The sequence below is a fragment of the Schistocerca cancellata genome, chromosome 6, assembly GCF_023864275.1.
Source record: "Schistocerca cancellata isolate TAMUIC-IGC-003103 chromosome 6, iqSchCanc2.1, whole genome shotgun sequence".
NCBI lineage: Eukaryota > Metazoa > Arthropoda > Insecta > Orthoptera > Acrididae > Schistocerca > Schistocerca cancellata.
In genome coordinates this window covers 486977207-487002496 of record NC_064631.1, presented here as the reverse complement: position 1 = coordinate 487002496, position 25290 = coordinate 486977207, and the positions used below count along the sequence as shown (strand labels likewise).

General features: G+C 40.8%; 1 protein-coding gene across 1 annotated transcript in view; it reads right to left on the bottom strand.

Annotated features, from left to right (window-relative positions):
• The window catches only part of LOC126088399 (dynein intermediate chain 2, ciliary), a 259102-nt gene that overhangs the window by 20250 nt on the left and 213562 nt on the right, over window positions 1-25290 (bottom strand). Inside the window, exons 9-10 of the mRNA XM_049906538.1 lie at window positions 23292-23520; window positions 7551-7784 (exon numbers count right to left, since the gene is read on the bottom strand). Coding sequence (XP_049762495.1) covers window positions 7551-7784; window positions 23292-23520 — 463 coding nt within the window. The remainder of the gene's footprint in view (window positions 1-7550; window positions 7785-23291; window positions 23521-25290) is intronic.

Genomic DNA, 25290 nt, shown 5'->3' with positions numbered 1-25290 from the left:
TTGTTTACGGCTAGGCCGCGGCTGCGCGTGGGAGCGTACTGCGGCCACGTCGGCCGGCGGGGACGCGCCGCACGCATCGTCAACAGCGCACAGAGGTTGTATTTCCCCGACGTCACCCCACGCCTCTATTTGCGCCCCAGCGGTGCGAGAAATTTCAAAAGACTGCGCAATGGAGAGAACTTCATCGAGAGTCGGATTCGCCAACTGAAGGGCATGTTGCCGAACTGCTTTGTTGGGTGCCGACCGGATAATAGCATCCCGTACCATGGAATCGGCATAGGATTCTTTGTGAACGTCAGTAACAAAGTGACGCTTTCGACTGAGGCTGTGAAGTTCAGCAGCCCAAGTGCGATAGGACTGATCTGGTTGTTTTTGACAACGATAAAAGGCAACACGAGAGGCTACCACATGCGTTTGCTTTTGAAAATAGACAGACAGAAGGGAGCACATTTCAGCAAAGGACAAAGATGCAGGATCTTTCAAAGGAGCCAATTGCGACAACAACCGATACATTTGAGGTGAAATCCAGGAAAGGAACAGAGACTTACATGGTTGTTCGTCCGTGACATGAAATGCCAAGAAGTGCTGTCGAAGACGTTTTTCATAATCAGACCAGTCTTCCGCCGTCTCGTCGTAAGGTGGAAAAGGAGGTACAGCCAACGACGAGAAACGCCCCGCATTTGATGCCGTGACGAAATCGCGAATCGCCGCTGTTAGAAGCGTTTGCTGTTCAAGGAGATTTTGCAAGAGCTGCTCGACAGTAGCCATGGAACCCTGTGAGTCAACGGTGAAAAGGAAAAATCCCATCCTCGTCGCCAATTTTTATATCTTCAAATTTAACACATTTTTCGGACAACACAACAACACATATAAGTCACTGAGTAAGTTGACCTGTGTACAAGTCGGCATTCGATTAAACACTGAGTCTCAGTCTAGCGGCCGCTGCTCGGCTGGCCGCTTAGGTGGCGCAGCTGCTGCCTGGCTGGCAGACAGCGCCGCACATAGAGGACGTGCGTAATTGCGCGGCGGCACTTTGAATAATCGGTGAGTCACAACAATTAGAATATGTACTTGGTCAGTATATGGTAGGAAAACACTCTAGTTTGAGTTAGTGTTATACTCTGATTAAAAAGAGTGTAAGACAAGGATATACTTTTTCGCCCTGTTGTTCAATGTATACACCGAAGAACCAGTAATGGAAATAAAAGAAAGGTTCAGGAGTGGAATTTTGCTAACTGAACCAAGTGGGGAAGAGCATTTGGAATTGTTGAAGCAGGTAGGTGAAAAATTTAGGCAAGAAGGTACGAGTCTGAAACTCGAAAAATGTAAATTTGCTGTCCCTGAACTAAAAGTTTTAGGTCATGTAATTACTGGGGAAGAAATCTTGGCAGATCATGATAAATTTAAAGCAATCTAGGATTTTCCAGCACCACAAAGTAGAAAGCAATTGTAGTCTTCTATGGTTTATGTGGATTTTATCAAAAATTTGTGAGTGGACAAAGTTTGCATACATACTGTTCATTTTCTTATTTTAGATTTTTGGTTGACCCGAGTTCAGTTAACTGGAGTTGTATTGTACTGTCTAAAATAGGCACTGTCTAGTTTTACAAATTACATGTGCTCTCTTCTGGAAAGTGCTCTGGATGAACTGCCAGTAAGAGAAAAATGTTTTGAGCTGCAGCCATACAACCTGTAAGACTCACCAGCAACTAAAACATCCAATCCTGTTGTGAAAGCCTTCATTGTATGCACAAAATGTAATGTTACATAGAATGAAGGTATGTTTGTTATGAAGAATACTTATGTGACACAGCTGCTATGGACACAGTGAATTTCACAACGTAAAATATTCCACAGAAACTTCAAAACTGAAAAGTACCTGAAAATGAAAATATTAGAAAGGCACATGAGAATGGAAATATTAACATCAAATTTCTAAAAATGTAAAGAAAAATAAAATATAGGAAAATTGAAAAGAACTTTGGACAAAAGAGAAGCAGCTGCGTGAATACCAAGGGCTAAGATGGCAAGCTGGTACAAAGAAGGGAAAGCTGAAAGGTGGAAGGAACTGAATGAAGAGCTGTAAAAGGGAAATGAACTTGATGACAGTATTGTAGAAAGCTAAGAAGAAGTAAATGCAGATGAGATGGGAGATGCGATACTGCGAGATGAACCTAATAGAGCACTGAAATGCCTAAGTCGAAACAAGATCCCTGGAGTAGACAACAGTCGCCCAGAATTACTGAGATCCTTGGGAAAACCAGCCATGATAAAGCTATTTCATATGGTATGCTGGGTATATGAGACAGGCAAAACATCTTCAGATATAAAGAAGAATGCAGTAATTTCTATTCCACAGAAGCCAGGTGCTGACAGATATGAGTATTACTGAACTATCAGTTTACTACGTCATGGCTGCAAAATACTGACATAAATTATTTATGGGAGAACAGATGTACTGGTAGAGGTCATCTTTGGAGAGGATCAGTTTTGGTTTCAGAGAAATTTTGGAACATGTAAGGCAATACAGACTCTATGTCTTGTTGATGATGTTGATGTGTCCCATACTTCTTTACAGAGCGTAGGGGAGCGACGCGGGAGACCCGCGCTGCCTGTCTTATCTTAGAAGAAAGGCAAATCCATTTTTATAGTATTTGTAGATTTAGAGAAAGCTTCTGGCAGTGTTGACTGGAATGAACTCTAAAATTCTGAATGAAGCCACGATATAGTACAGGGAAAGAAAGGTCATCCAAAATTTGTCCAGAAAACAGACTGCAATTATAAGAGATTAAAAAACCCAGAAGTTTTTCCCTCTATACACTGAGCAAACAGTGAAGGACTGTAGGGAGAAATTTGGATAAGGAATCAAAGTTCATGGAGCAGAAATACAAACCTTTGAGTTTGCAGATGGGGTTGGACAGTACATGACCAGTTAGAGCAGCTGAATGGAGTGAATAGAGTCTTGAAACAAGATCGTAAGATTAATATTAACAAAAGTAGTACCAACATAATGGAATGCGGTCACATTATATAAGTTGATAAGTAGAGAATTTGATTGAGAAAATAGACAGTAAAAGTGGTATATGAACTTTGCTATTTGGGCAGCAAAATAACTGCTGTGGCCAAAGTAGAGAAGATATATAAAGCATACTTGCAATACCAAGAAAAATATTTCTGAAAACGTAAATTGTTAACATTTAATTTAAATGGAATTGATAGGAAGTCTTTTAGAGGGAATTTGTGTAACATGTAGGGTTGTACAGAATGAAACATGAATGATAAACAGTTCAGACAAGAAAAGAACAGGAGCTTTTGAAATGTGTTGTTACAGGTTACAGAGGAATGCTGACGATTAGGGGATAGATTTAGTAACTAATGAGGAGGTATATAGCATGAGTTGATAAGACATAGCCTGACGCATCAAGAGCTCATCAGTTTCGTAATGGAAGGAAGTAGAGGAGAGGAATTGTAGATGGGGGCCAAGGGTTGAATAAAGTAAGTAGGGTCAACTACATACAGGTTGTAGTAGTCATGAAGAGATGAAAAGGCCTGCACAGAACAGACTAGCATGTAAAGCTAAATCATGCCTCCATGGACTCACAGCAAAAAGATCAGCTCTGGTGAAAAACTCAAGTACAATAGCTGAGCAACAATAATAACCACCTTTTTTTATGTATCTACCCATACTTTGACTCTTTATTTGTATGTTGAGTGATTGATTTTCATCATTTGACATTTTATTCTTTGTTTGCATTTAACAGATAGAAATATTACATCAGTGGGTATACCTTGCATTCTGTAAAAGTGAAGTATGTAGTGGTAACCACGAACCTACTATGCTGTCATAGTAGGAGGAGAGGTGATACTCCGATGTGGTGCGTCCCAGGTGGCGGACAGGGAAGTCCTCACCAGTTTACCGGCAGACTTGAGTGAAATAAAATAGCACTCGCAGACCAAACACACCCTCTGTGGTTAACAACCATAGTTGTAAATCGGAGCTTGCTCCAACTTAGGTTGACAACCTTCAAAAGTCAAAAATGGAAAGGTCTTTTAGGAAAAAAATTCCACCGTCCTGCTCAAAAAGGCAGGAAAAGGCTACATCGGATTCGGTGGGTAGTCAACTAGAAGACAGCAATGAATCAGAGTGTTTGCAACCATCAAAATGCACACTAAAACACAAAAAGAAGGTTAAACATAAGCAAATAAATTACACAGCAACACACAACATAAACTCACTACTTCAGACCGCAAAACTCAAGGAGCTCACAGATGAACTAAATAAACAAAAAAATTTTAATAACAGGGATCCAAGAAATGAGAAACACCACAGACGACCCATTCGAACCACAAGGATACAGAATTTATAATGGGAAACCAGGACTGAGGGCAATGAGACAATGTCCCCAGTTTGGAACAGGGTTTTTAGTAAACATAAAAATAATAGATTCAGTAACGGATTTCCAAGCAGTATCACCAAGAATTGCGACTCTAAGCTTTAAAACAATGAATAAAACCTATACAATAATAAATGATCATGCCCCAACAAATGAAAAAATTTGTCTAACAAAAACAAAGGAAGAGGTAGATAAATTTTGGGACCTTCTAGAACAAACTGTGAACAGAGTTAATAAAAAGAATGTAAAAATCTTATTGGGAGATTTCAATGCTCAGTTGGGAAAAGAAAGGAAATATAAAGGTATAATTGGAAAATGGAGTCCACATAAATTTACGAACAAAAACGGTCAAAGACTTGTAGAACTCTGCAGAGAACACAACCTTATATCTAAATCAACATACTTTAAGAGGAAGCCAAGTAAACTTAAAACATGGAAACATCCAAACTGGAGGAAGGGGGAGTGGCAGCTAGGCCATGTCTGTATTGACAAAAATGTTCATAAGGAGATCCACAATGTTAAAGTACTGAGAGTAGTAGACACAGGCTCAGACCATTATATAGTTAAAATTAAAATCAAATTCACTCTGTTAAAGAAGAGGACTGGAAAAACTAATAAAATAAAAAGGTTTGACCCACATCAGCTAATTTAAAATAATAAATACCAACAAATAACACAAGCCATCAAATTAACAGATGATCTAGAACAACTAGTGCCTAATCTTAAAAAAGAAGCAGAGAATCTAACTCCCTTGAACTCACTAAGGAAACATGCATGGTGGACATAAGAATGTGACAAATTCCATGAGGATAGACACCAAGCATGGTTAAAGTTTCAAACGCATAAAACTGAAGAAAATGCCATCAACCTAAAAAATGAAAGAAAAAAATTCACACAAAATATTAGAAGAATCAAGAGAGGATTCCATAAAGATATTATAAACTCTATAGAAGGTAATTATCATAAAACCAACTACAGGAACTACTATAAAATCTTTGGGAAACAACTACAACAATATGAGGCCCCTATACTAATACTGAAAGATGAAGATGGAAGAATGACACACAGTAACAAGGAAAATGCATAAATCATGGCAAAAGCATTAAAAAACTTCTGAATTGCGAGGAACCCAAAGAACCCTTACAAATCAACATAAATACCCCAATAAAAACCAAACCTAACAAACTAGACCCTCCAACTTTCCAAGAAGTAGAAAAAATACTTAAGGAACAAAAAATTATAAGGCATGTGGAGAAGATCAGGTTTTTGTTGAAATGTGGAAATATGCAAGTGACACAGTCAAGACTGCCTTACACATGGCTCTAGCAAAAATTTGGGTAACAGAACGATTCCCCGAACATTGGACCACAGCTATCATCCACCCACTACACAAAAAGGGAGATAAGAGCAACCCAGACAACTACAGAGGAATCTCTCTCCTAGATTGCACATAAAAAATTCTATCCAAGATCCTATATGAAAGAATCAAGGAGCAATTAGAACAGGAGTTAGGGGAATATCAGGGAGGTTTCAGACCATGGAGAAGCTGTGCAGAGCAGACAATTAGTTTAAAATTGATTATGGCATACTACAAGAAACGGAACAAACCTCTGGCAATAACATTTGTAGATTTTAAGAAGGCATATGACTGTCTCCACAGACCTTCAGTATTAAAAATTTTAAGAAATCTAGGACTCCATCCAAAACTAATGAAAATAATACAACTCACTCTAACCAACACCAAATCAAAAGTGAAGTTTAGAGGTGAAATTTCGGAACCATTCCTCATAAAAACAGGCTTAAGACAAGGTGACTGCCTATAACCATTACTGTTCAACTGTGCACTGGAATACATAATGAGAGAATGGTACAAGGACAATTCAAAGATGATAAGAATAGGAAGTGCAAAAGATGATATTAGCTTAAACTGCTTGGGATTCGCTGATGACCTTGCTCTCCTAGCCAACACCGTTCAATGAGCCAGGCAACAAGTGAAATCACTACAAGAAATAGCAGAGAAAGTAGGCCTTAGAATATCATTTGAAAAAACGGAGATTATTGTAACTGATCCACCACTTGCAAACAAAATTACAATAGGAGAACAGGAAATCAAAATTGTTGATAAATTTAAATATTTAGGCAAAATAATAACATACAATCTAAATGAGAAGCCATCATGGCAGAATAGAATAAAAAAACTGAACTACGCAAATTACATTACCAAAACTACATACAACAAAAAAAGCCTATCTATAGATGCAAAATTAAAACACTATAAAACAGTTACACAACCAGAAATAACGTATGCAGCTGAAACTATCTTCAAAACAACTAATACAGCAGAAATTGACAGAATACTAAAAATAGAAAGAATAATAATTAGAACATGTATAAATAAACAGTATAAAATAAATGGACATTGTAGAATAGCATCAAATGAAACAGTATATAATAAAATAGAACCAATCATGAGCACGATCAGGAAGAAACACATCTCATTCTTTGGACATCTGATGAGAACTCCAGAAAACAGAATTAGTAAAAAAATAATACAAAAATTGTGGAATAGCAAGAGCGACATAAAATGGATCACAGAAATTAAGTAAGATATAAAAGAACTCCAAATTACAGTAGATGACCTAAAAAACAAGACAGAGAGAACCAGAATACTGCAAGACCCGCAAACCAGACTACAAATGAAAATCAGTAAAAGGAGTACAGGAAGAGTGGTCTCAGATGAAGAAAGAAAGAAAATATCTGAAAGAATGAAGAAATATTGGACAGACAGAAGAGCAAAACACCTTTCATATAAGAATAGACTCCAATAATTATATTACCTAAATATCGTATTAAGTTATTGTTGAGCCAAATTGAATCCCTGTGTAACAACTTGTTTACAGCTTTGTATTTTTGACTAGTGTGGTCCAATGAAGGCTATAAAATAAATAAATAAACAATAATAATAACAATAATAAAATGCAGTTGTAAATAAACAGTATTAAAATAAAGAAAAACACACATAGGATATACAAAAAACAATAAGAGTAAGAGTATAAACTGGTACGCCTCTTCTTATGGTAATTCATTAAGCAGACTTTTGTATCTTATTGGCATGCTTCATTCCTTACATTTATTTGTTATTATTTTATTTCTTACCTGTCATCTCCCACAATTAAAACTGGTAACTTGTAATTAAATGATAGTCTCGTCAGTTTGTTCTTCTTTGCTGATACAACTGGCTGGACACAAATTGGTTTATATTTGTTGACATTCAAATCAAAAACATGGACTTTACCATCATTAGTGACTGCAGCAAGAACAGTACTTGAATAAGGTGCCCACTCAACATCTCCAACAGGTGATCCCAAATCAAAAACAAATAATGGATCACTGAAATGAAGAAATCATATAAACTGATAAATAGTAGATAAGGTATATGGTAGTTAATTTTTATTTTAATCAGCTGGATCCAAAATCAATCCAAAATTTTGCTGTTAAGTTTGAACGTTGTAATGTTACATATTGATAGTAACCCAAAGTCTTTACCACCTGAGTAAAGTTATGCAAATATTTATAAAATTATATTTCAGTGTATTTACATTAGGTTTATTTCAATATATTCTCACAGTTTTGTTTCTTTTCTATTTTGTGTGGAGGTTACAAGATCGTCACAATGTGGAATTATACTTCTTTACTGGTACAAAGTTTTGCAGTGCTGGCCACCACAGAGTTTTAGTTGACAATCGGGAGCACAAGATGAGACATGCATTGTCAGGAACTTCACCACACTTTATAATAAGTAGAAAAAAAGGAAGCTTACAGTACCTGATCCCAAGTCCGAAACAAATAATGAATCACTGAAATTAAGAAGTTGCATAAGCTGATACATTTTAGTTGATGTTTATCATACTTAATTTTTCACTTTAATCATGCTTATTCAAACTCAATATCTTTACTGCTTGAGAGAAGTCAGGTAAATATTTATAAATTTATCTTTAATTGACAAACTGCCTATTGGCTTCTGTCTCGGGTTCTTCAGCTGACGTTCATCTAATGATTTTACTGACGTTTTGCCAGCACGAGTGGCTGGCATTGTCAAAGCTTCATCCTCCATTGCCGGTGGTGCCCACTCAACATCTCCAACAGGTGACCCCAAATCAAAAACAAAATCATTAGATGAACATCGGCCGAAGAACTCGAGACAGAAGCCAATAGGCAGTTTGTCAACAAGTGGCCACAAAAGCCTTAACAATTTTGTATTATCTTTAATTGTATTCACACGAGGTTTATTTCAATATATATATATATACACAATCTTATTTCTTTTCTGATTCAAATGGAAGCTACAAGATTGTGACAATGTGGCATTGTACTTTTCTGTAGACAAAAGGAGTGTAAGGCGTTATTGTTGAATCAACAACTGATGTAATGTAAATGTGCAGTTTTGTTTAGAACCTCATTGAGAATGAATAAAGTTCATTAATATTGCATTCTAACAGTAGTAGTAACCATCAGGCAAATATTTATATACTCTATGACAAAAAACCAATGCACCATGAAAGAATTATCCAAATGGGACAGAAATCAGTTGATGTGATGTACATGTACAGACAAAGAAATGATTACAAATTTAGAAAAATTGGATGATTTATTCAAGAAAAAGAGCTTCACAAATTGAGAAAGTCAAATAATGTGCTGGTCCATCTCTGGCCCTCGTGCAGGCTTGACAGAGTTGTTGGGTGTCCTCCTGGGGGACATCATGCCACATTATGTCCAATTGGTATGTTAGACTGTCAAAATCCTGAGTTGGTTGGGCAGCTATACCCGTAATAGTCCAAATGTTCTCAATTACGGAGAGCTCTGGCAAACTTGTTGGCCAAGGTAAGGTTTAGCAAGCATGAAGACATGGAGTAGAAACTATCACCATGTGCTGTTGGGCATTATCTTGCTGAAATGTAAGCCCAGGATGGATTGCCATGTACAGCAACAAAATAGGACACAGAATATCATTGATGAACCGGTGTGCTCCAAGAGTTCCATGGATGACAACCAAGGGGGTCCTGCTATGAAAAGAAATGGCACCCCAGACCATCACTCCTGCTTGTCTGGTGACATGTTGGTATCCAACCACTGTCTGGGGGATCTCCAGACATGTCTTCAGCCAGGAATCACACTGACTGGAACATAATTGTCTTCAGTGATAACTTCCACTTCAAACTGAGCCCTGATGATCAGTGAAGGTGTGTCTGGAGATGCCCTGGACAGTGGAGGCATACCAACCTGACTGTCACACACCATCAGGTCTGACAACCAGGTGTTATGGTCTGGGGTGCCCTTTCTTTTCAATGCAGGATACCTTTTCTTGTAATCTGTGGCACTCTTACAGTACAGTGGTATGTAAATGAGCTGTTCATGGCAAGCCATCTGGGCTTACATTTAAGCAACATAATGCCTGCCTACAGGCAATGAGAATTTCTACTGCTTGTCTTCAGACTTGCCAGGAATGTTTTCAGATCTCTCCCCAACTGAGAACATTTGGAGCACTATTGGCAGGGCCCAACATGAATCTCAGGATTTTGAAAACTAATGCACCAACTGGACAGAATTTGGCATGATATCCCTCAGGAGGGCATCCAACAACTCCATCAAACAATGTCAAGCCAAATAAATGCTCGCATAAGGGTCAGTGCATTATTGACATGCTGAATTTGTGAAGGTCTTTCTTTTGAATAAATCATTCAGTTTTTCTGTAATTGTAATAATCTGTTTGTCTGTAAATGTACATCACATCTTTTGGATGATTCCTTCATGATGCGCTGCTTTGTGTCTTAGAGTATATCTGTATTATAAGCACTCCGTCTTCAGGCCACGAGTGGCCTACCGGGACCATCCGACCGGCGTGTCATCCTCGGTGGAGAATGTGGATAGGAGGGGCATGGGGTCAGCACACCGCTCTCCCGGTTGTAAGATGGTATTCTTGACCGAAGCCGCTACTATTCGGTTGAGTAGCTCCTCAATTGGCATCACGAGGCACGATTAGTAAATGGCGATGTGAGAAGATTTGTGGGGAAAAATATTAGAGAAGTCTGTGATTCTTATTTCAGGAGAATTACATAATTTGCATCCATCCCTGAACATGAACTTATTTGAAACCCACTGAAGTGAAAAATTTTATATAATGTTGCAACAGTGCATACAGAGTGCACGAAATGATTACAATTATAGATCAATAGCACAACCAGTTCTGAGGTGCCACGTATTGACCCATGCTCGAACACCCACATTAGTGACGTGGTGTGGCCTCAACAGTTGGCAATGCGGGCACTGACTCTGGCATCCAGTTGATCATACAGATGATGAATACTGCTCTGGGATATGTTAAGCCGTGCCTGCTCGACCTGTTCACGTAATTCTGTACGAGCTGTAGGTTGACACGTTGCACGAGTCACTTCTCATCCCATCATATCCCACATGTGCTCAATTAGAGACAAGTCTGGAGATCGTACTGGCCGAGGACATTGCTGCATATCTTGTAGATCACACTGAGATTCTCGGGCAGTGTATGGGTGAGCATTATCCTGTTGGAACAATCCATCACCTTCCTCTTGCAAGATTGGCAAAAGAATGGATCTAACAACATTCTGCACATACAAAGTGCTGGTTATCATCCCCTCCAGAAACACCAAAGGCGAACAAGAGTTGTGACTTATTGCACCTTGGATCATAAGACCTGGGGTGGGGCCAGTATATCTTAAATGAATACACTCTATGAGACTGCACTCACCAGATTTCTGTCATATGCACAAAAAACCATCACCTGTGTGCAGGCAGAACCTGCTTTACTGCTGAAGACAACTGCGCCATTCCGTCTTTCACGTGATCCTCTGATGACACTAATTGAGCTGTGCAAATCGATGCTGTTGTGTGAATGAAAGATGGGCTAGAGATGTGTGTGCCCATACTCCTGCTGCTAATAATCTGCTTGTAACACTTCACACTGACACATTTAGGACCACAGGTCCTCTTATGTGTGCTGTGGTAGCTGTACGATCTGCCACTCCTGTCCTTACAGTACGACGATCCTGGTGGGTGTCTTTGCTGCATGGACACCCAGACTATGGGTGTGAGAATTTTCACGTGACCCCTGACACCAGCATCGTTGCACAACAGATGCAGCATGACCAGCTCGTGTGGCAGTTCTCTGAAAGGATCATTTCATGACTTGGAAGGCTACAATTTGTCCCCTTCAAACTAACTCAGGTGGCTGTAGGAAGCACAAGTGCAGCTCCATGGTGTGGTTGCTTGCTTGCTTTACATGTTTACGCTACATTGAGCTTCTGGCTGTGAGCATTCCCTATTAAAGGATAGACACAGATGACTATCTGGCAGCTATGCCACTATGCTATCTGTTGATGGACAATATTGCAACCATTATCATTATGTCTACTATCCCCCAGGTGGCATATGCTGTCATCAGATCAAAATCGACATCATCTTTCCAGATGAACTATTTTTTTTTTTCCGGCAGTGTATACTGAATGTAACTCTTATTCTGAGATACATCCTAACTAAAAGTATATTATCATGGAATGACAAGTCATGTGTCATGCAGTGACCAAAAAACCACACCAAAATTAAGAATAATAAATCTTAAAACATTCTCCTGTTCTCTACATTGAATTATATCAAGAACATGCCTACAAAAATGATTCAAAATGAAAAGAAAAGCAATATTAAAACAATTTGCATACCACTGCAATGAAAAAGAACTATATTCAAATTTGTGGAGTTTTTTTGCATTATTATGAAGTCTGATGCAGATGAACTAGTAAATAACCAAAACAGTGAGGAATGCACCAACATGCAGCACACAATAGTGGCTTATCTTCTTCCTCGAGAGAATCAATATGCAACAAACATTTTAACAGTCTTCATATACTTCCACAGTATTTCAATAATTAACAGTCTCAGTTTAGATCCCAACACTGAAATTTGTGGTACTGTACTAATACTTCTGCCACATTTGATTAGCCATTAATGTTCATATTCTAGTAGTTATCGGCTTATGTAATACATTATGAAAGTGAAAAATATATACACTTCTATAAGCTACAATTATGTTAAACTAATCTTACAGCCAACATAAACAATTACTACATAGAGGATGCTTGATGAACGTCTTCAGATTGCATGAATCAACTGGTAGTCTCAATGTGAAAATAGTTTGGGATTAATTAGTTTTTTGTTTGTGGTGGACTGTGAACAAATACAATTAAGTGTTGGCGTAGGAAGATCATAGTACAGGCTAGCATTTATGCTGCCACAAATAATGATGCAGCGCATAAATCAACATAAACTTTATTAGCCCACATAAGTGAATGCTACTTCCTTGGACCAAGACCCAGATTGCACCATTCTTTCTCTGCCAAGTCCAAAGATCATTCTCTTATCATGGCAGAGGGTCTCTGGAGACTGTGTTGAAATTTTTTCTCCCATAGAAAGGCCCCAACAGGAGTGCGGAGCACTGTGGGCTGCTGTGTTGATGAATGCAGCTGGGGCAGATGCGCTTGACTGGCAGTATTGTGGCTGGCATGTGAGTGGGCGCGGCTGGGTCGCTTCTTGAGTGGTTGACTTAACTGATGCATTAGTGTACACATGGTACAGCACACGTGGATTTTGTGGGTGGCTGTAGCATGACCTGGATGGCAAAACTGGAGCTGATGGTGATGGTAGATCAGCAGGAGATCAGTCACTGAGAGATAACTCTGCTGTGTGTGGTAGGAAGCTGCAGTATGCTTTGGTTGCCAGAAGTGTCAAATGAGGTGTCATCCTCGGGTTGCAATGTATGCCGAGTGTCTTGCAGGACCCAAACGGGCTTGAGATGGGAGAGGGAGACTGTCATGGACTTGACGCAAAGCAAATAACAAATGTCTGTGGCCAGTATTGGAGTACCCAACGTGGGCCAGTGTATGGCAGCTACAGGGCTGCCCAAACCGTGTCATCTCTCATCATGACGAATTCACATGGAAAGAGCTCTTTGTGTATGAATACCTTGGTGGTGTGTGGGGAGCCAGAGGTGGCAAGTACATCTTCTGAATAGTGCACAGCTGCACTGCAAGACAGCTGGTAGTTCTTGTTGAAGGCCATCTGTAGAAGTTTGTGCAAAGTCAGATGGTAGGACTAGTGGTTCCTCATACACCACCTCTGCTAGGGAGGCACGTAATTCTTCTTTCTATGAGGATCGAATGCTGAGGAGGATCCAGGGCAACACTTCAGTCCACGAACCGATATGGCACATTAGGATCACCTTCACGGTCACTTCTATAAGGGAGCCAGCATAGGGTGTTGAATAGACCATCTTGCCGAGGCCCTGATCAGTGGTAGCCAGCCTGGGTACACCAAACCAAGCAATCTAGCTTTCCATGAAGATGTATGCAATCAATTCGACAGTGCTGTAATGCAGGAGAGTTTCTTCGACCCGAGACCTTCTGTCGATGATCAAAAGTTGGTAACAGAATTCTTCAGAACCCGAGGGTGGTCCATTGATGTCCAAGTGGATGTGACAGAATCTTTTCATGGGATCTGTGAACTATCTGAGTTATGGTTGTGTATGGTAATTAATTTCTGAACACTGGCATGCAAGGCAACTCCACATCCAGTGGTAACAGTCGTATTAAACATTGGGGCACACAAACCTATCTGTCACTAATCATACCAACACTTTTACATCTGGGTGGATACGGTTATATAGTCTGCAAACCTTTCTTGATGCATGGTGAATGGAACTATGGGCCATGGTCTGTCTTGAGAAACATCTCAGATTTGGGACAGAAAATTGGTGATGATGTTATCTGCACCGTGAATGTGACACACATCAGTAGTACACTGCATGATGAGGTCTAACTATCTGTAATGCTCTGTGGGCAGTAGTTGACATATCCAGGGTACAAACAACAGCCCACCACTTCACAATAAATGGTTTAATGGAATGCCTACAATGTCAACATGCCACACATACAACTGCTGGACAAAAAAGTTACTTATTGTCTTGCTTGTTTTGTTACCTATTGTCGGCTTGTTTTGCAAACTGCTCTCAAATCTGACCTCGCTGTGCTGATCACTGAACTTGTCTATTGATAAACCCAAGTGTAGTGTTTCACTTGCCTAGAGAATTTTCCTCATAGATGAAACAATTTTATTGAAGTGTTGAACTTTTTTCAGTTGTTGCTGTGTGAGATCCAAAAGCAGTGCCCAGCTACATCAAAGGATTATGATATAAAAGAGTATTTCATCTTCCATGACAGGTGAGCAAGTTTCTGTTCACCATGATGCGAATGGAAAGCTGTCTCAGCCACTATATCATGGCCCATTTATGGTAATTACACACTGAGAAAAACTTTTGATAATGATGTACTTAGAACTCCTGTCATAATCTACACTCACAAGCTAAAGCAAGCATTCACAGCAACAGAACCTGTGTCACACTACAAGGTAGAGAGTGAGCGAAAGAGTCACCTAAAAGAGGACTTCCAAAAGTGTTACACATTACTATGGTCGGTCAAATAATACTTCAAAGTGACAGAGATACATGACTATTTTTTAACAGTCATCAAGTCTCTGCAAAGAAACAGTCACACCATCGTATCTCAGTTCCTTGATACAGAAGTCCATTCCTCAGTCCTGGAGCCATTCAAGAAGTGCTGCGTGAATGTCCTCATCACTGGAAAACATCATTTACCACCAGATGTTCTTTCAGCTTGCTGTGGCTTCACAAAGGTGAAAACCTACATCTACATCTATACTTTGCAAACTACTGTGAGATGCATGGCAGAGGGTACGTCCCATTATACCAGTTATTAGGTACCTTTCTGTTCCATTCATATATGGAATGTGGGAAGAATAATCGTATGAATGCCTCTGGGGAAGCAGTAATTATTCTAATCTTATACTCATGGTCCCTATGTGAGCGATATGTAGAGCATTGTAGTATATTTCTAGAGTAATCATTTAAAGCAGGTTCTTGAAACTCTGGTAATAGGTTCTTCTCGGGATAGTTTACACCTGTTTTCAAGAGTCATCCAATTCATTTCCTTCAGTACCTCTATGACACTCTCCCATGGATTAAATAAGCCTGTGACACGTTTCCCTTGGGCACACCCAAAGTTACTTCTATGTCTAAAGATGACTCTCCATCCAAGATAACATACTGTGTCCTCCTTACCAAAAAGTCCTCAATGCAGTCACAAATTTCACTTGACACTCCATATGATCATTCTTTTGACAATACCCATAGGTTTGGTACTGAGTCAAATGCTTTGCGGAAATCAAGAAATACTGCAATTACGTGGCTGCCATGATCCAAAGCATTCAGCATATCATGTGAGAAAAGTGCGAAATGATCAATGTTTTTGAAATCCATGCTGGTCAGCACTGAGGAGGTCAATCTGTTCGAGATACTTCATTATGTTTGAGCTCAGAATATGTTCTAAGATTCTACAACAAATCAATTCAAAGATACTGGATTGTAGTTTTGTGGATCACTTCTACTTCCCTCATGGGTGTGAGCTGTGCTTTTTTCCTAGAAGTGGGCGTGGTTTTTTGTCCGAGGGATCTATGACAGATTATAGTTAGGAGAGGGGATTATTCAGCCACAAATTCAGTATAGAACCTGACAAGGGTTCATAAAGGTCTGGAGATTTGTTCAATTTTAACAATTTCAGCTGTTTCTCAACACCACTTGACACTAACACTTATTTCATTCAACTTTTCAGTGGTACAAGGATTGAATTGGGGCAATTCTTCTGGGTTTTCCTTTTCAAAGGGACATTTGGAAACTGAGTTAAGCATTTCAGCTTTTGCTTTTCTACCCTAAATTTCAGTTCTCGTCTCATTCGCTAGGAACAGGACCATAACTTTGGGGACACTAACAGTCTTTAAAAACGATCCGAATTTCTTTGAGTTCTAGGAAAGATCATTTGATAATATTCTGCCATGGTAGTCATTGAAGGAGTCACACACTGCTCTCTTGACAGCCAAATGTGTTTCATTCAGCATCTCTCTAATAGTCATATGCTTTGCTTTACACCAATTTTCATCGCCCATAAAATACAGTGTCAGGTCAAGTTCACATCCACAACCTGTTTAAGCAACTTCCTGCAATACTTAACCACCTTACCTTTATCAGCTCAAAGTATTGCCAATTCACATGAAACACAGCATGGTTTCGTGTGCCACATCATAAGTACAGGATGAAAAGATGCTTGTGTGACACCCAGCTGGCACCTTATGATCCAGTCACATGCCACACAACTCTCTATGCAGGTTGCCACCCTGTCAAGGCACCTGTAGCTCATCTGCAGCCCATACTGCTTGTGACAGCAGCTGCATTATCCAGGGACACAACATCTACTAGATGTAGTGCTATAGTGCTGCTGTTCCTAGCACTAACTCACACCCAAGAGCCACGTGATACTACGTAACTTCCTAGTACTCCTCCACTGGGCAGCCTTATTGGACACTACATTGCAACTTGTCAGTCAGTGCTTCGACATCAACACTCGACATCTTGATATCGATACCCGACATTGGATGTTCCATGAGATATTTGTCAGAACACAGTGCATGTCAGTTGGAACATGAGACACTGCCAGAGTCACATATACAGATCTTGCCTAAGGTAGCATTTCTTTTACCATGACTGACTGTTTACTCACCTAGTACCTTCAAGAACTGTTATTGTGCTAGTGACAAACATTCATCAGATCAGGATTATCTTTAGTCGTATTCATTCTGAAACCATTTCAGTTGCTATCTGGAGCCAAATGTTATTGTGTACTCTCTGTTTTAGTAACAAATTTCTATTGTTCTTGGTTACCTGTGAACATTTATCTTCTTGTAGCATGCTTTACCCACAATGGGATACTAAAGTAGCAAAGAGGGTAAACATTTCTTTTTTTCGGTATAATTGTTTTGCTTTCAGGACCTTGTTCCAAAAGTTTTGCACTCTGCTTCCACATTTCACTGCAACTGTCTTCTTCTCTTGCTCCCTATCTATATCAGACCTTGTTTCACTTTTCTTTCATTGTCTCACTTGACCATTTGCCATGCCACTATCGCTCCTGTAGCTTTTCCAATTACTAGGTCAACAGTTAACAGTTGCACTGTCTGACATGGGGCATTGCTTGTTTGATCCAGATATGTTCAGTGGTGATACCCCCACTTGCTGCAGACAGGACAGCACAACTTCTGCATCACACACGGCACTTGCTGCACACCACCGAGCTTCTTCGGCAGCTTCTCTCCCGTCGCAATCTCCCCTGTCCAGAATTCGTCTTGTCTGCCTCCAGATTTTGAGAATGCCTCAGATTCATGGCCTGCTTTCCTTGCTGCACTGGTCCACTTCTTTCAGGTTTCTGTTCATCCTGAATTTTCTCTCCTGGCAGCCTCCAGCCCCACCGCATCTGGCACACTCGCCTTGAAAGCTGCCTCCCCTGACCCAACCTCAGCACCCACAGCCCACTGACTCCTGTGCCTCCCTCTGCTTCCAACTCCTGCACTATGGGCCCTTGCAGCTCCTGCACCACTGTCCCTGCAGGCTCCTGGGCCACGAGCCCTGCTGGTGTTTCTGCACGACAGGCCCCAGCAGCACCCACTACAATGTTGCCTAATCCAGCACTGCTCACTTTGGTGATATCTGTTCCAGCCCTTTCCCCTTTCCCTCACAAGCCTCCCTCTTGGGGACCTCCTGCTATGGGGCCACCAGCGTCAGTGCAACCAGCTTCAGTGCATCTCCCCCCCCCTCCCCACTGGAGCCAGCCTCTCCACAGCCAGCCCAGTCAACGACCCTCTACATCAAGCTCTCTCTCGTACTTCCTGTCACCTCGGCATCCACTAACTCTGCAGACTTCTCTTCTCCATCCGATGGTGGTATCACTCATCTTTTTTCCACTTCCATTGACTCGAGCCAGTCACCTCCTGACATGCCTCACGTCATGCCACCTTCCTTTCTGTCTGTTGCTGATCCTCCACACTTGCTTCCAGTGCCCTCCTTCACTTCCTCCCATTTTATTTTGGGTCTTACCTGCCTCATGTTCATGCCTCCTTCCCCAACAGGCAGCCACAGCTGGCATTCCTCACAAGGGTGGATCAAGACGCCGGACTGGTGCTACCACTGGTGACAATAAGTCTGTGACTTTTTCAAGCATTCTGATAGCACTGTTGTGCCTGGACCTGGCTACTGCTATGGCCTCTCCAGCCCATATAACCCAGCCGGCCCCATTAGCACCCTCGTGTTCTGGCGGCCACCATTAATTTGCGTAGCTGTCTCCCATCAGCTGCCAGCATGCTGCCACCATCCTCCCAGTCAGCCAGCTTCAGCATCATACAGCATGCCTTGCAGTGTACAGGCCGGGCACCTTCTGTGGCTTGTTCAAACACTGCTGGCACCCTCGGTGCCATTCCTGGCGCCTCTTCAGGCCCCTGCATGCTACCAGCCTGCAAACTGGTGGCCTGCATGCTGCCAGCCTGCATGCCACAGGTCCACACAGCACACACCTATGGCTCACTTGCCATACACCACTGACAGATCCTCCCTGGTATTTCCTGAGGCACAGGCACATGCCACCTTTGTGCCATCGCCTTCTCAGTCCAGCAGTGGCATTTCTTCATCCACTGCTGCTCCTGCTGAACACAACTTGTCCCATCCACATGTGAGGCCCTGCATTCTGTCATCCTTTTTGCCTGTTACTGATGTCCCACCCACATCCTTGGGAACCTGCTACTTTTCCCAGACTTGTCACACACAACTCTTGCAATTTTTGCCTCTGACAGACCCTTGTTAGTGCATGATGTACCTAATCCAGTGCTCTGGTCTACTCTGCTTCACCCTGGTTGCTGGCCTCGGGCATCTCCGGTCATGATCATTTGCTGCATGCTCCATGGTCTACTTCACTCTGCAGAGTGTCCGCCCCTTATCTTCGGAGCACCATCTCAGGGCCCTTAGATCAACTTCCATGGCCCTCATTTTCTTTGGTCCTAGAAGTTTTGCATTGAGCCTGGCCATGACAGGTCACACTGCCTTCAGTGATTCAGTCACTTTTCTCAACAGTGACCTTGCCTGATTCCTGTTTATTCTCAGGTCCGCTTCTCCAAAATGGCTTCACCATCTCCTCTGTTGTGAAGCGGAATGCCGTATCCTTGGCTGCCTTCTACATCACAGTGACTGTCTATGCAGCGAGAAGACTCCACCGTTTCCTTCATCAGGAAGAGGAATTTGACATCTGGCTGGCAACTTATCATCCAGCCGCACACCACACAACAGAGTGCCAGGGGTTGCCATCTTGTTGAGATGCCTACTACACAACTGCAGCCCAAACTGCCTATGATAGCTGCTTCAGTCCTGCGGGCAACAGATCTGCTGTATACTGTGTTGTTATTGCTGGTAGCAGCTTGCCCCCATGAACCATGTGATGCTACACAACTTCCTCATACTCCTTGTCTGGGGAGCCTTACTTGATGTCACCTAGCAGCTTGTCAGCTAGTGCAAGTTCCAGTCACAACCCTGACATCAAAACTGGACATCTGAGGTTCCACAAGTTATTCATCAGAGCATAGTACAAGCCCATTGGAACCTACCTAGGGCATCACTAGTACCACACAAACAGATCTTGTCTGGCAGTGTCTCCTTTACTGTGACAGATTATCTACTCACCTTGTACCTCCAAGAACTGTTACTGTGTTAGTGACAAACTTTCATCAGATCAGGGTGATCTTTCAGTTGCATTCATTCCGAAATCATTTTTATTCCTATCCAGAACCAAATGTTATTGTATACTCTCTGTGTTAGTAATCAAGTTCTATTGTTATTGGCTACCTGGGCAAATTTCTTGACAAGCTACAAGCTTGCAACACCCACAACAGGATACAAAAGTACATAGAACTGGACACACTGCCACTGGGTTGCCACTTTGTTATCAACTTCTGAACATTACTCTGAGTGGGAATACTGGAGTGTGGAAATTTTTCATGAAATTTTCATAAACGTTCTTGAATTGAACCACTATGGATGAAACGTCAACTATAAATGCTTATTCATCCACAGAATACAGCATACTTTCATTGAATAACTTACAAAATGATGAAATGATATTCACACCACTTGAAAGTAACAATTGGAACTGTGACAGTTAACCAGTGCTTCATGTGAATGGAAGATTGGTTGAGTGGGAAACAATAAAATTATAAAACTTCCTGGCAGATTAAAACTGTGTGCCTGACCGAGACTCGAACTCGGGACCTTTGCCTTTCGCGGGCAAGTGCTCTACCAACTGAGCTACCGAAGCACGACTCACGTCCGGTACTCACAGCTTTACTTCTGCCAGTATCTCGTCTCCTACCTTCCTACAGAAGTAAAGCTGGAGTACCGGACGTGAGTCGTGCTTCGGTAGCTCAGTTGGTAGAGCACTTGCCCGCGAAAGGCAAAGGTCCCAAGTTCGAGTCTCAGTCGGGCACACAGTTTTAATCTGCCAGGAAGTTTCATATCAGCGCACACTCCACTGCAGAGTGAAAATTTCATTCTGGAATAAAATTATAGTATGTTGGTTATGGAGTGTGTCAACTTTTATTTTAGACATATTGTAGCTCACACTACAGGTGTCAAGAAAACAAAATAAGTAAATTCTTTAGCACACAAGTCTTACAATTCTTGGAATAAACTACTTTTCAAGGAATGTGGAATAAAAAAGGAAAATATTTGCATCAGTTAAACTTGCCTTGAAAAATCCTGTTCAAATTGGTATTTGGTAGAAGGCAATAAGGAATGTAAGATGCAGATTATTATGAATGTTATATACTCATGTTAAGAAAAAACAGAACACCTTGAACTATTAGAGAATGGATGTTCATATTCACAGGACATGTACATTAGTATGTTCTGCAGAAATGATTAGCATTTGAACTACATCGGCCCGCAGGTTTGATGTCAACATCAATATTGCAGTACAACACCACCTACCGGTCAAATGCGTCTGTGGCTCTCATTGTCACTATAAACCCAAGGTAATGGATCAGCGCGACCTGAGCAGACATTCAGGATGTCTCACAGACGTGTGCATGAATTGTACCATCAAATCAGTGAGTTTGAAAGAGGGTGCATTACTGGCATGAGAAAATGTGATGCATCCATCCAGGAAATTGCATCTTATGTGGGACAAAGTGTTTTGGCAGTGCAGAGGGTGTGTGCAGAATGGCTCAGTAAAGGCCGTAGAATGTGACAAGATGAGTCAGATCACACCACCCACAATGCCTTTCGAGAAAATTGAAATTTCATCCAAATGACATTGTAGGTCAGAAACACATCCTCCTCAGTTCTGGTGCAACAGTGGAACACTATAACACGTTGTATACAATTGGTGATAGTCCATTGCAGTTTATTATGGCATGGATTGCGTGGGCATTGTCCACTTCCCCACCTACCTTTGACGAATGTGCAGAAATGTGCTAAACAGCAATCGTGTATGGAATGAATTCACTTGGGACAGGAATGGCATCAGATAGTGTTTTCAGACAAATCTAGTTTCTGTTTGTTTGAAAATGATGTCCACATTTTAGTTTGCCGCAGACAGCTGGAGTGGCATCACATCAACTGCATTTGCACAAGACATACAGTGCCTACTCAAGACCTTATGGTGTGGGGTGCTACTGGGTACAACTACAAATCAAAGTCGGTGTGTGTCCAGAGCAGTTTGACTAGTCTGAACGTGAATGACATCCTGTGACCCGTAGCAATACCCTTCCTGCACAACACCCCAGAAGCTATTTTTCAGTAAGATAATGCACAGCCATATGTTTCTGTGTGAAAATGAGCCTTCTTGATGTCACAGAATGTCAGGCTTTTGCCCTGGCCCGCCAGATCTCCAGAGTAATCACCAGTCAAAAACAATAGCGTATGGTGAAATGGCAGTGCAGTGCTGTGACCCAATGCCAACCACCACAGACGAACTTTGGAACCAGGTGAATGCAGCATGGATGACTATACCACAGGACACCATTTGCACCTTACACGCATCAATGCCATCACATATGGAGAAGTTATCAGGGCTCATGGCAGACCCTGTGCCTACTATGTACTGAAGTGACTGAAATGCTAATGATTTCTATGGAACATCCTAAGGAACGTCCTATCTTTAGTCATTAAAGGTGTTCTGTTTTTTCTGAACATGAGTGGTGCTCAGAAGGAGTGTGTAAAGCTTTTAAGGGTGCTATAGGGGAGGGTGTGCTAAGAAATAATTGTTAAGGGAAAAATTTTATATGTTGCATTGTTTCTAAGTTATTTAGCATTGAAATTAACAAATTAACCCATTCAGGTTGTCATGTGTGCACATTCAAGCTGCTTGCCAGAGAAAGTGTTGTGAAACTTTTTCTTTGTTTGCTTTCCTCAGACTGAACTAATGTCACTTTTGCTCACCTAGCTTAAATTTACAATTATGAAAATGTTTCATTTTAACCGATAATGAGCATTTGAACAGGAAGTAACTCACAGATCCACAGATGTCTGTGCATTACCACATTTTAGTGGATGCCAGTGGTGAAATTTGTGATTGGGTAACTTCAGTGCCAAATAACTTGAAAACACCAAAACATATCGATTTTTCTTTCTTTATTTTTTTCCTTTCACCACAACCTTGACCATCCTTATAAGCTTTTGAGATTGTTTCTGACCAAAAAAACGGTAGTATGTGCAGTGACGTAAATATCAGATAAACAGTTTGTGTGCTTGGGAGAACACTTCTTATTGTCCCTGTTTCTATAACTTTTCTGCTGTGAATTTAGTGTACAAACATATATTTTTTTCTAATGGGCACACTGCTTGTCAAGAGAATGATGTTTGTCATTGCTTACCTTCTATTATCTTCCCATATCTTTACTCTCCAATCAGCACTACATGAAGCAAAAATATCTGGACAGTATTTATTGAAATCTATTTTATACACTGCCATATGATGTGCTTCATATGTTTCCAAGAATAGGGAAGAGTATGCAGTACTGCATTTGTAAATTTGCCCATCTTCACTGCCAACCAAAAAAATTAAAGGCTCCTTTGGATGAAAAGCTATTGCAGTACCACATCCTGAAACAAATAAATCATTGGAACATCTTAAATGACAAAACAATTGTATAATCACATGAAAAAAGATATTAGCAAAATTAACTACAACCAGAAAACTGAAAAACTTCCAGCTACCAGATGGGAGGCCTGTACATTTATATTTATGTCCGTACTTTGCAAACCACTCTGAATTGCATGGCAGAGGGTACTTCCCATTGTACCAGTTATTATGGCATCTTCCTGTGCCATAACTTCTGGAATGCAGGAAGAATGATAATTTCAGCATCACTGTGCATGCTGTAATTAGTCTAATCTTGTCTTCATGGTCCCTACTACAGGAGCAATACATAGAGAACTGGAGTATATCTCTCAATTCATTTTTTAAAGCTGGTTCTTGAAACTTTGTAAGTAGGATTTCTTAGGATAGTTTGTGTCTGTGTTCACGCATTTGCCAGTTCAATTTCTTCAGTACATCTGTGCCTCTCTCCTAAGGGTCTAACAAACCTGTGACCATTTGTGCTGCCCTTCTCTGCATAAGTTCAACACAGTTCTGTTAATGCTATTTACTATGAGTCCCACATGCATGAGTAGTACTTTAATGTGGGTCGCATCAGTGATTTGTAACTAATCTTACACTAACTGCATTTCCTTTGTATTCTACTAATGGACAAAGGCTACCATCTGCTTTACCTGCAACTGAGATTATGTGACTGTTCCATTTCATATCCCTACAAACTGTTACATCTCTTTATTTGTATGACTTCACTGATTTCAGTTCTAATTTACTAATGTAGTAATCATAGGATACTATTTTTGTTAGTTTTGTGAAGTGCACAATTTTACATTTCTGAATATTTAAGGCAAACTGCAAACCTTTGCACCACTTTGAAATCTAATCAAGATCCGAGTGGATAATTTTGCAGTTTCTTACAGAGAGTACTTCTTTATCAAAATCCACTCACAAACTTTGCTTGATTTACTATAAAATCTACTTTTGATAATAAGTGTAGGTGTAGTGCTGAGTCAAACTATTTTTGGAAATCAAGAAGTACTGTGTCTACCTGACTGCCTTCAGCCGTGGCTTTCAAGATTTCTTGTGAGAAAAGTGCATATTGGACTACACATGATAGATGTTTTCAGGATCCAGCAAGGGCCCCACCATTCTTCCCTGGGATGCACCCTAAGTTATTTCTACATTTGATGATGACTCCATCCAAGATAGCACACTGTGTCCTCCCTACCAAAAAGTCCTCAATGCAGTCACAAATTTCACTTGACACCCTGTATAATTGTTCTTTTGACAATAAGCATAGGTGTGGTAGTGAGTGAAATGCTTTTCAGAAATCAAGAAATACTACATTTACATGGTTGCCACGACCCAAAGCTTTCAGTATGTCATGTGAGAAAACTGTGAGTTGGGTTTCACATGATCAATGTTTTTGAAATCCATGCTGGTTGGCACTGATGAGGTCATTCTGTGCAAGATACCTCATTATGTTTGAGCTCAGAATAAGTTGTAAGATTCTACAACAAATTGATGTCAAGGATATTGGATGGTAGTTTTTGTGGATCACTTCTACTACCACTCTTGTAGATGCATGTGACCAGTGCTTTCTTCCAACTACTAAGCATAGCCACAAATTTGATACAGCATATGATAGGGATACAATCGGACCCTGCAGCTTTGTTAGATTCTAGTGGTTTCAGTTGTTTCTCAACAACTCTGGCACTGATATTTACTAATGCATAGGAATTAGCAGGAAAGTTAATCAGGCCTGGGGCAAATTGAGA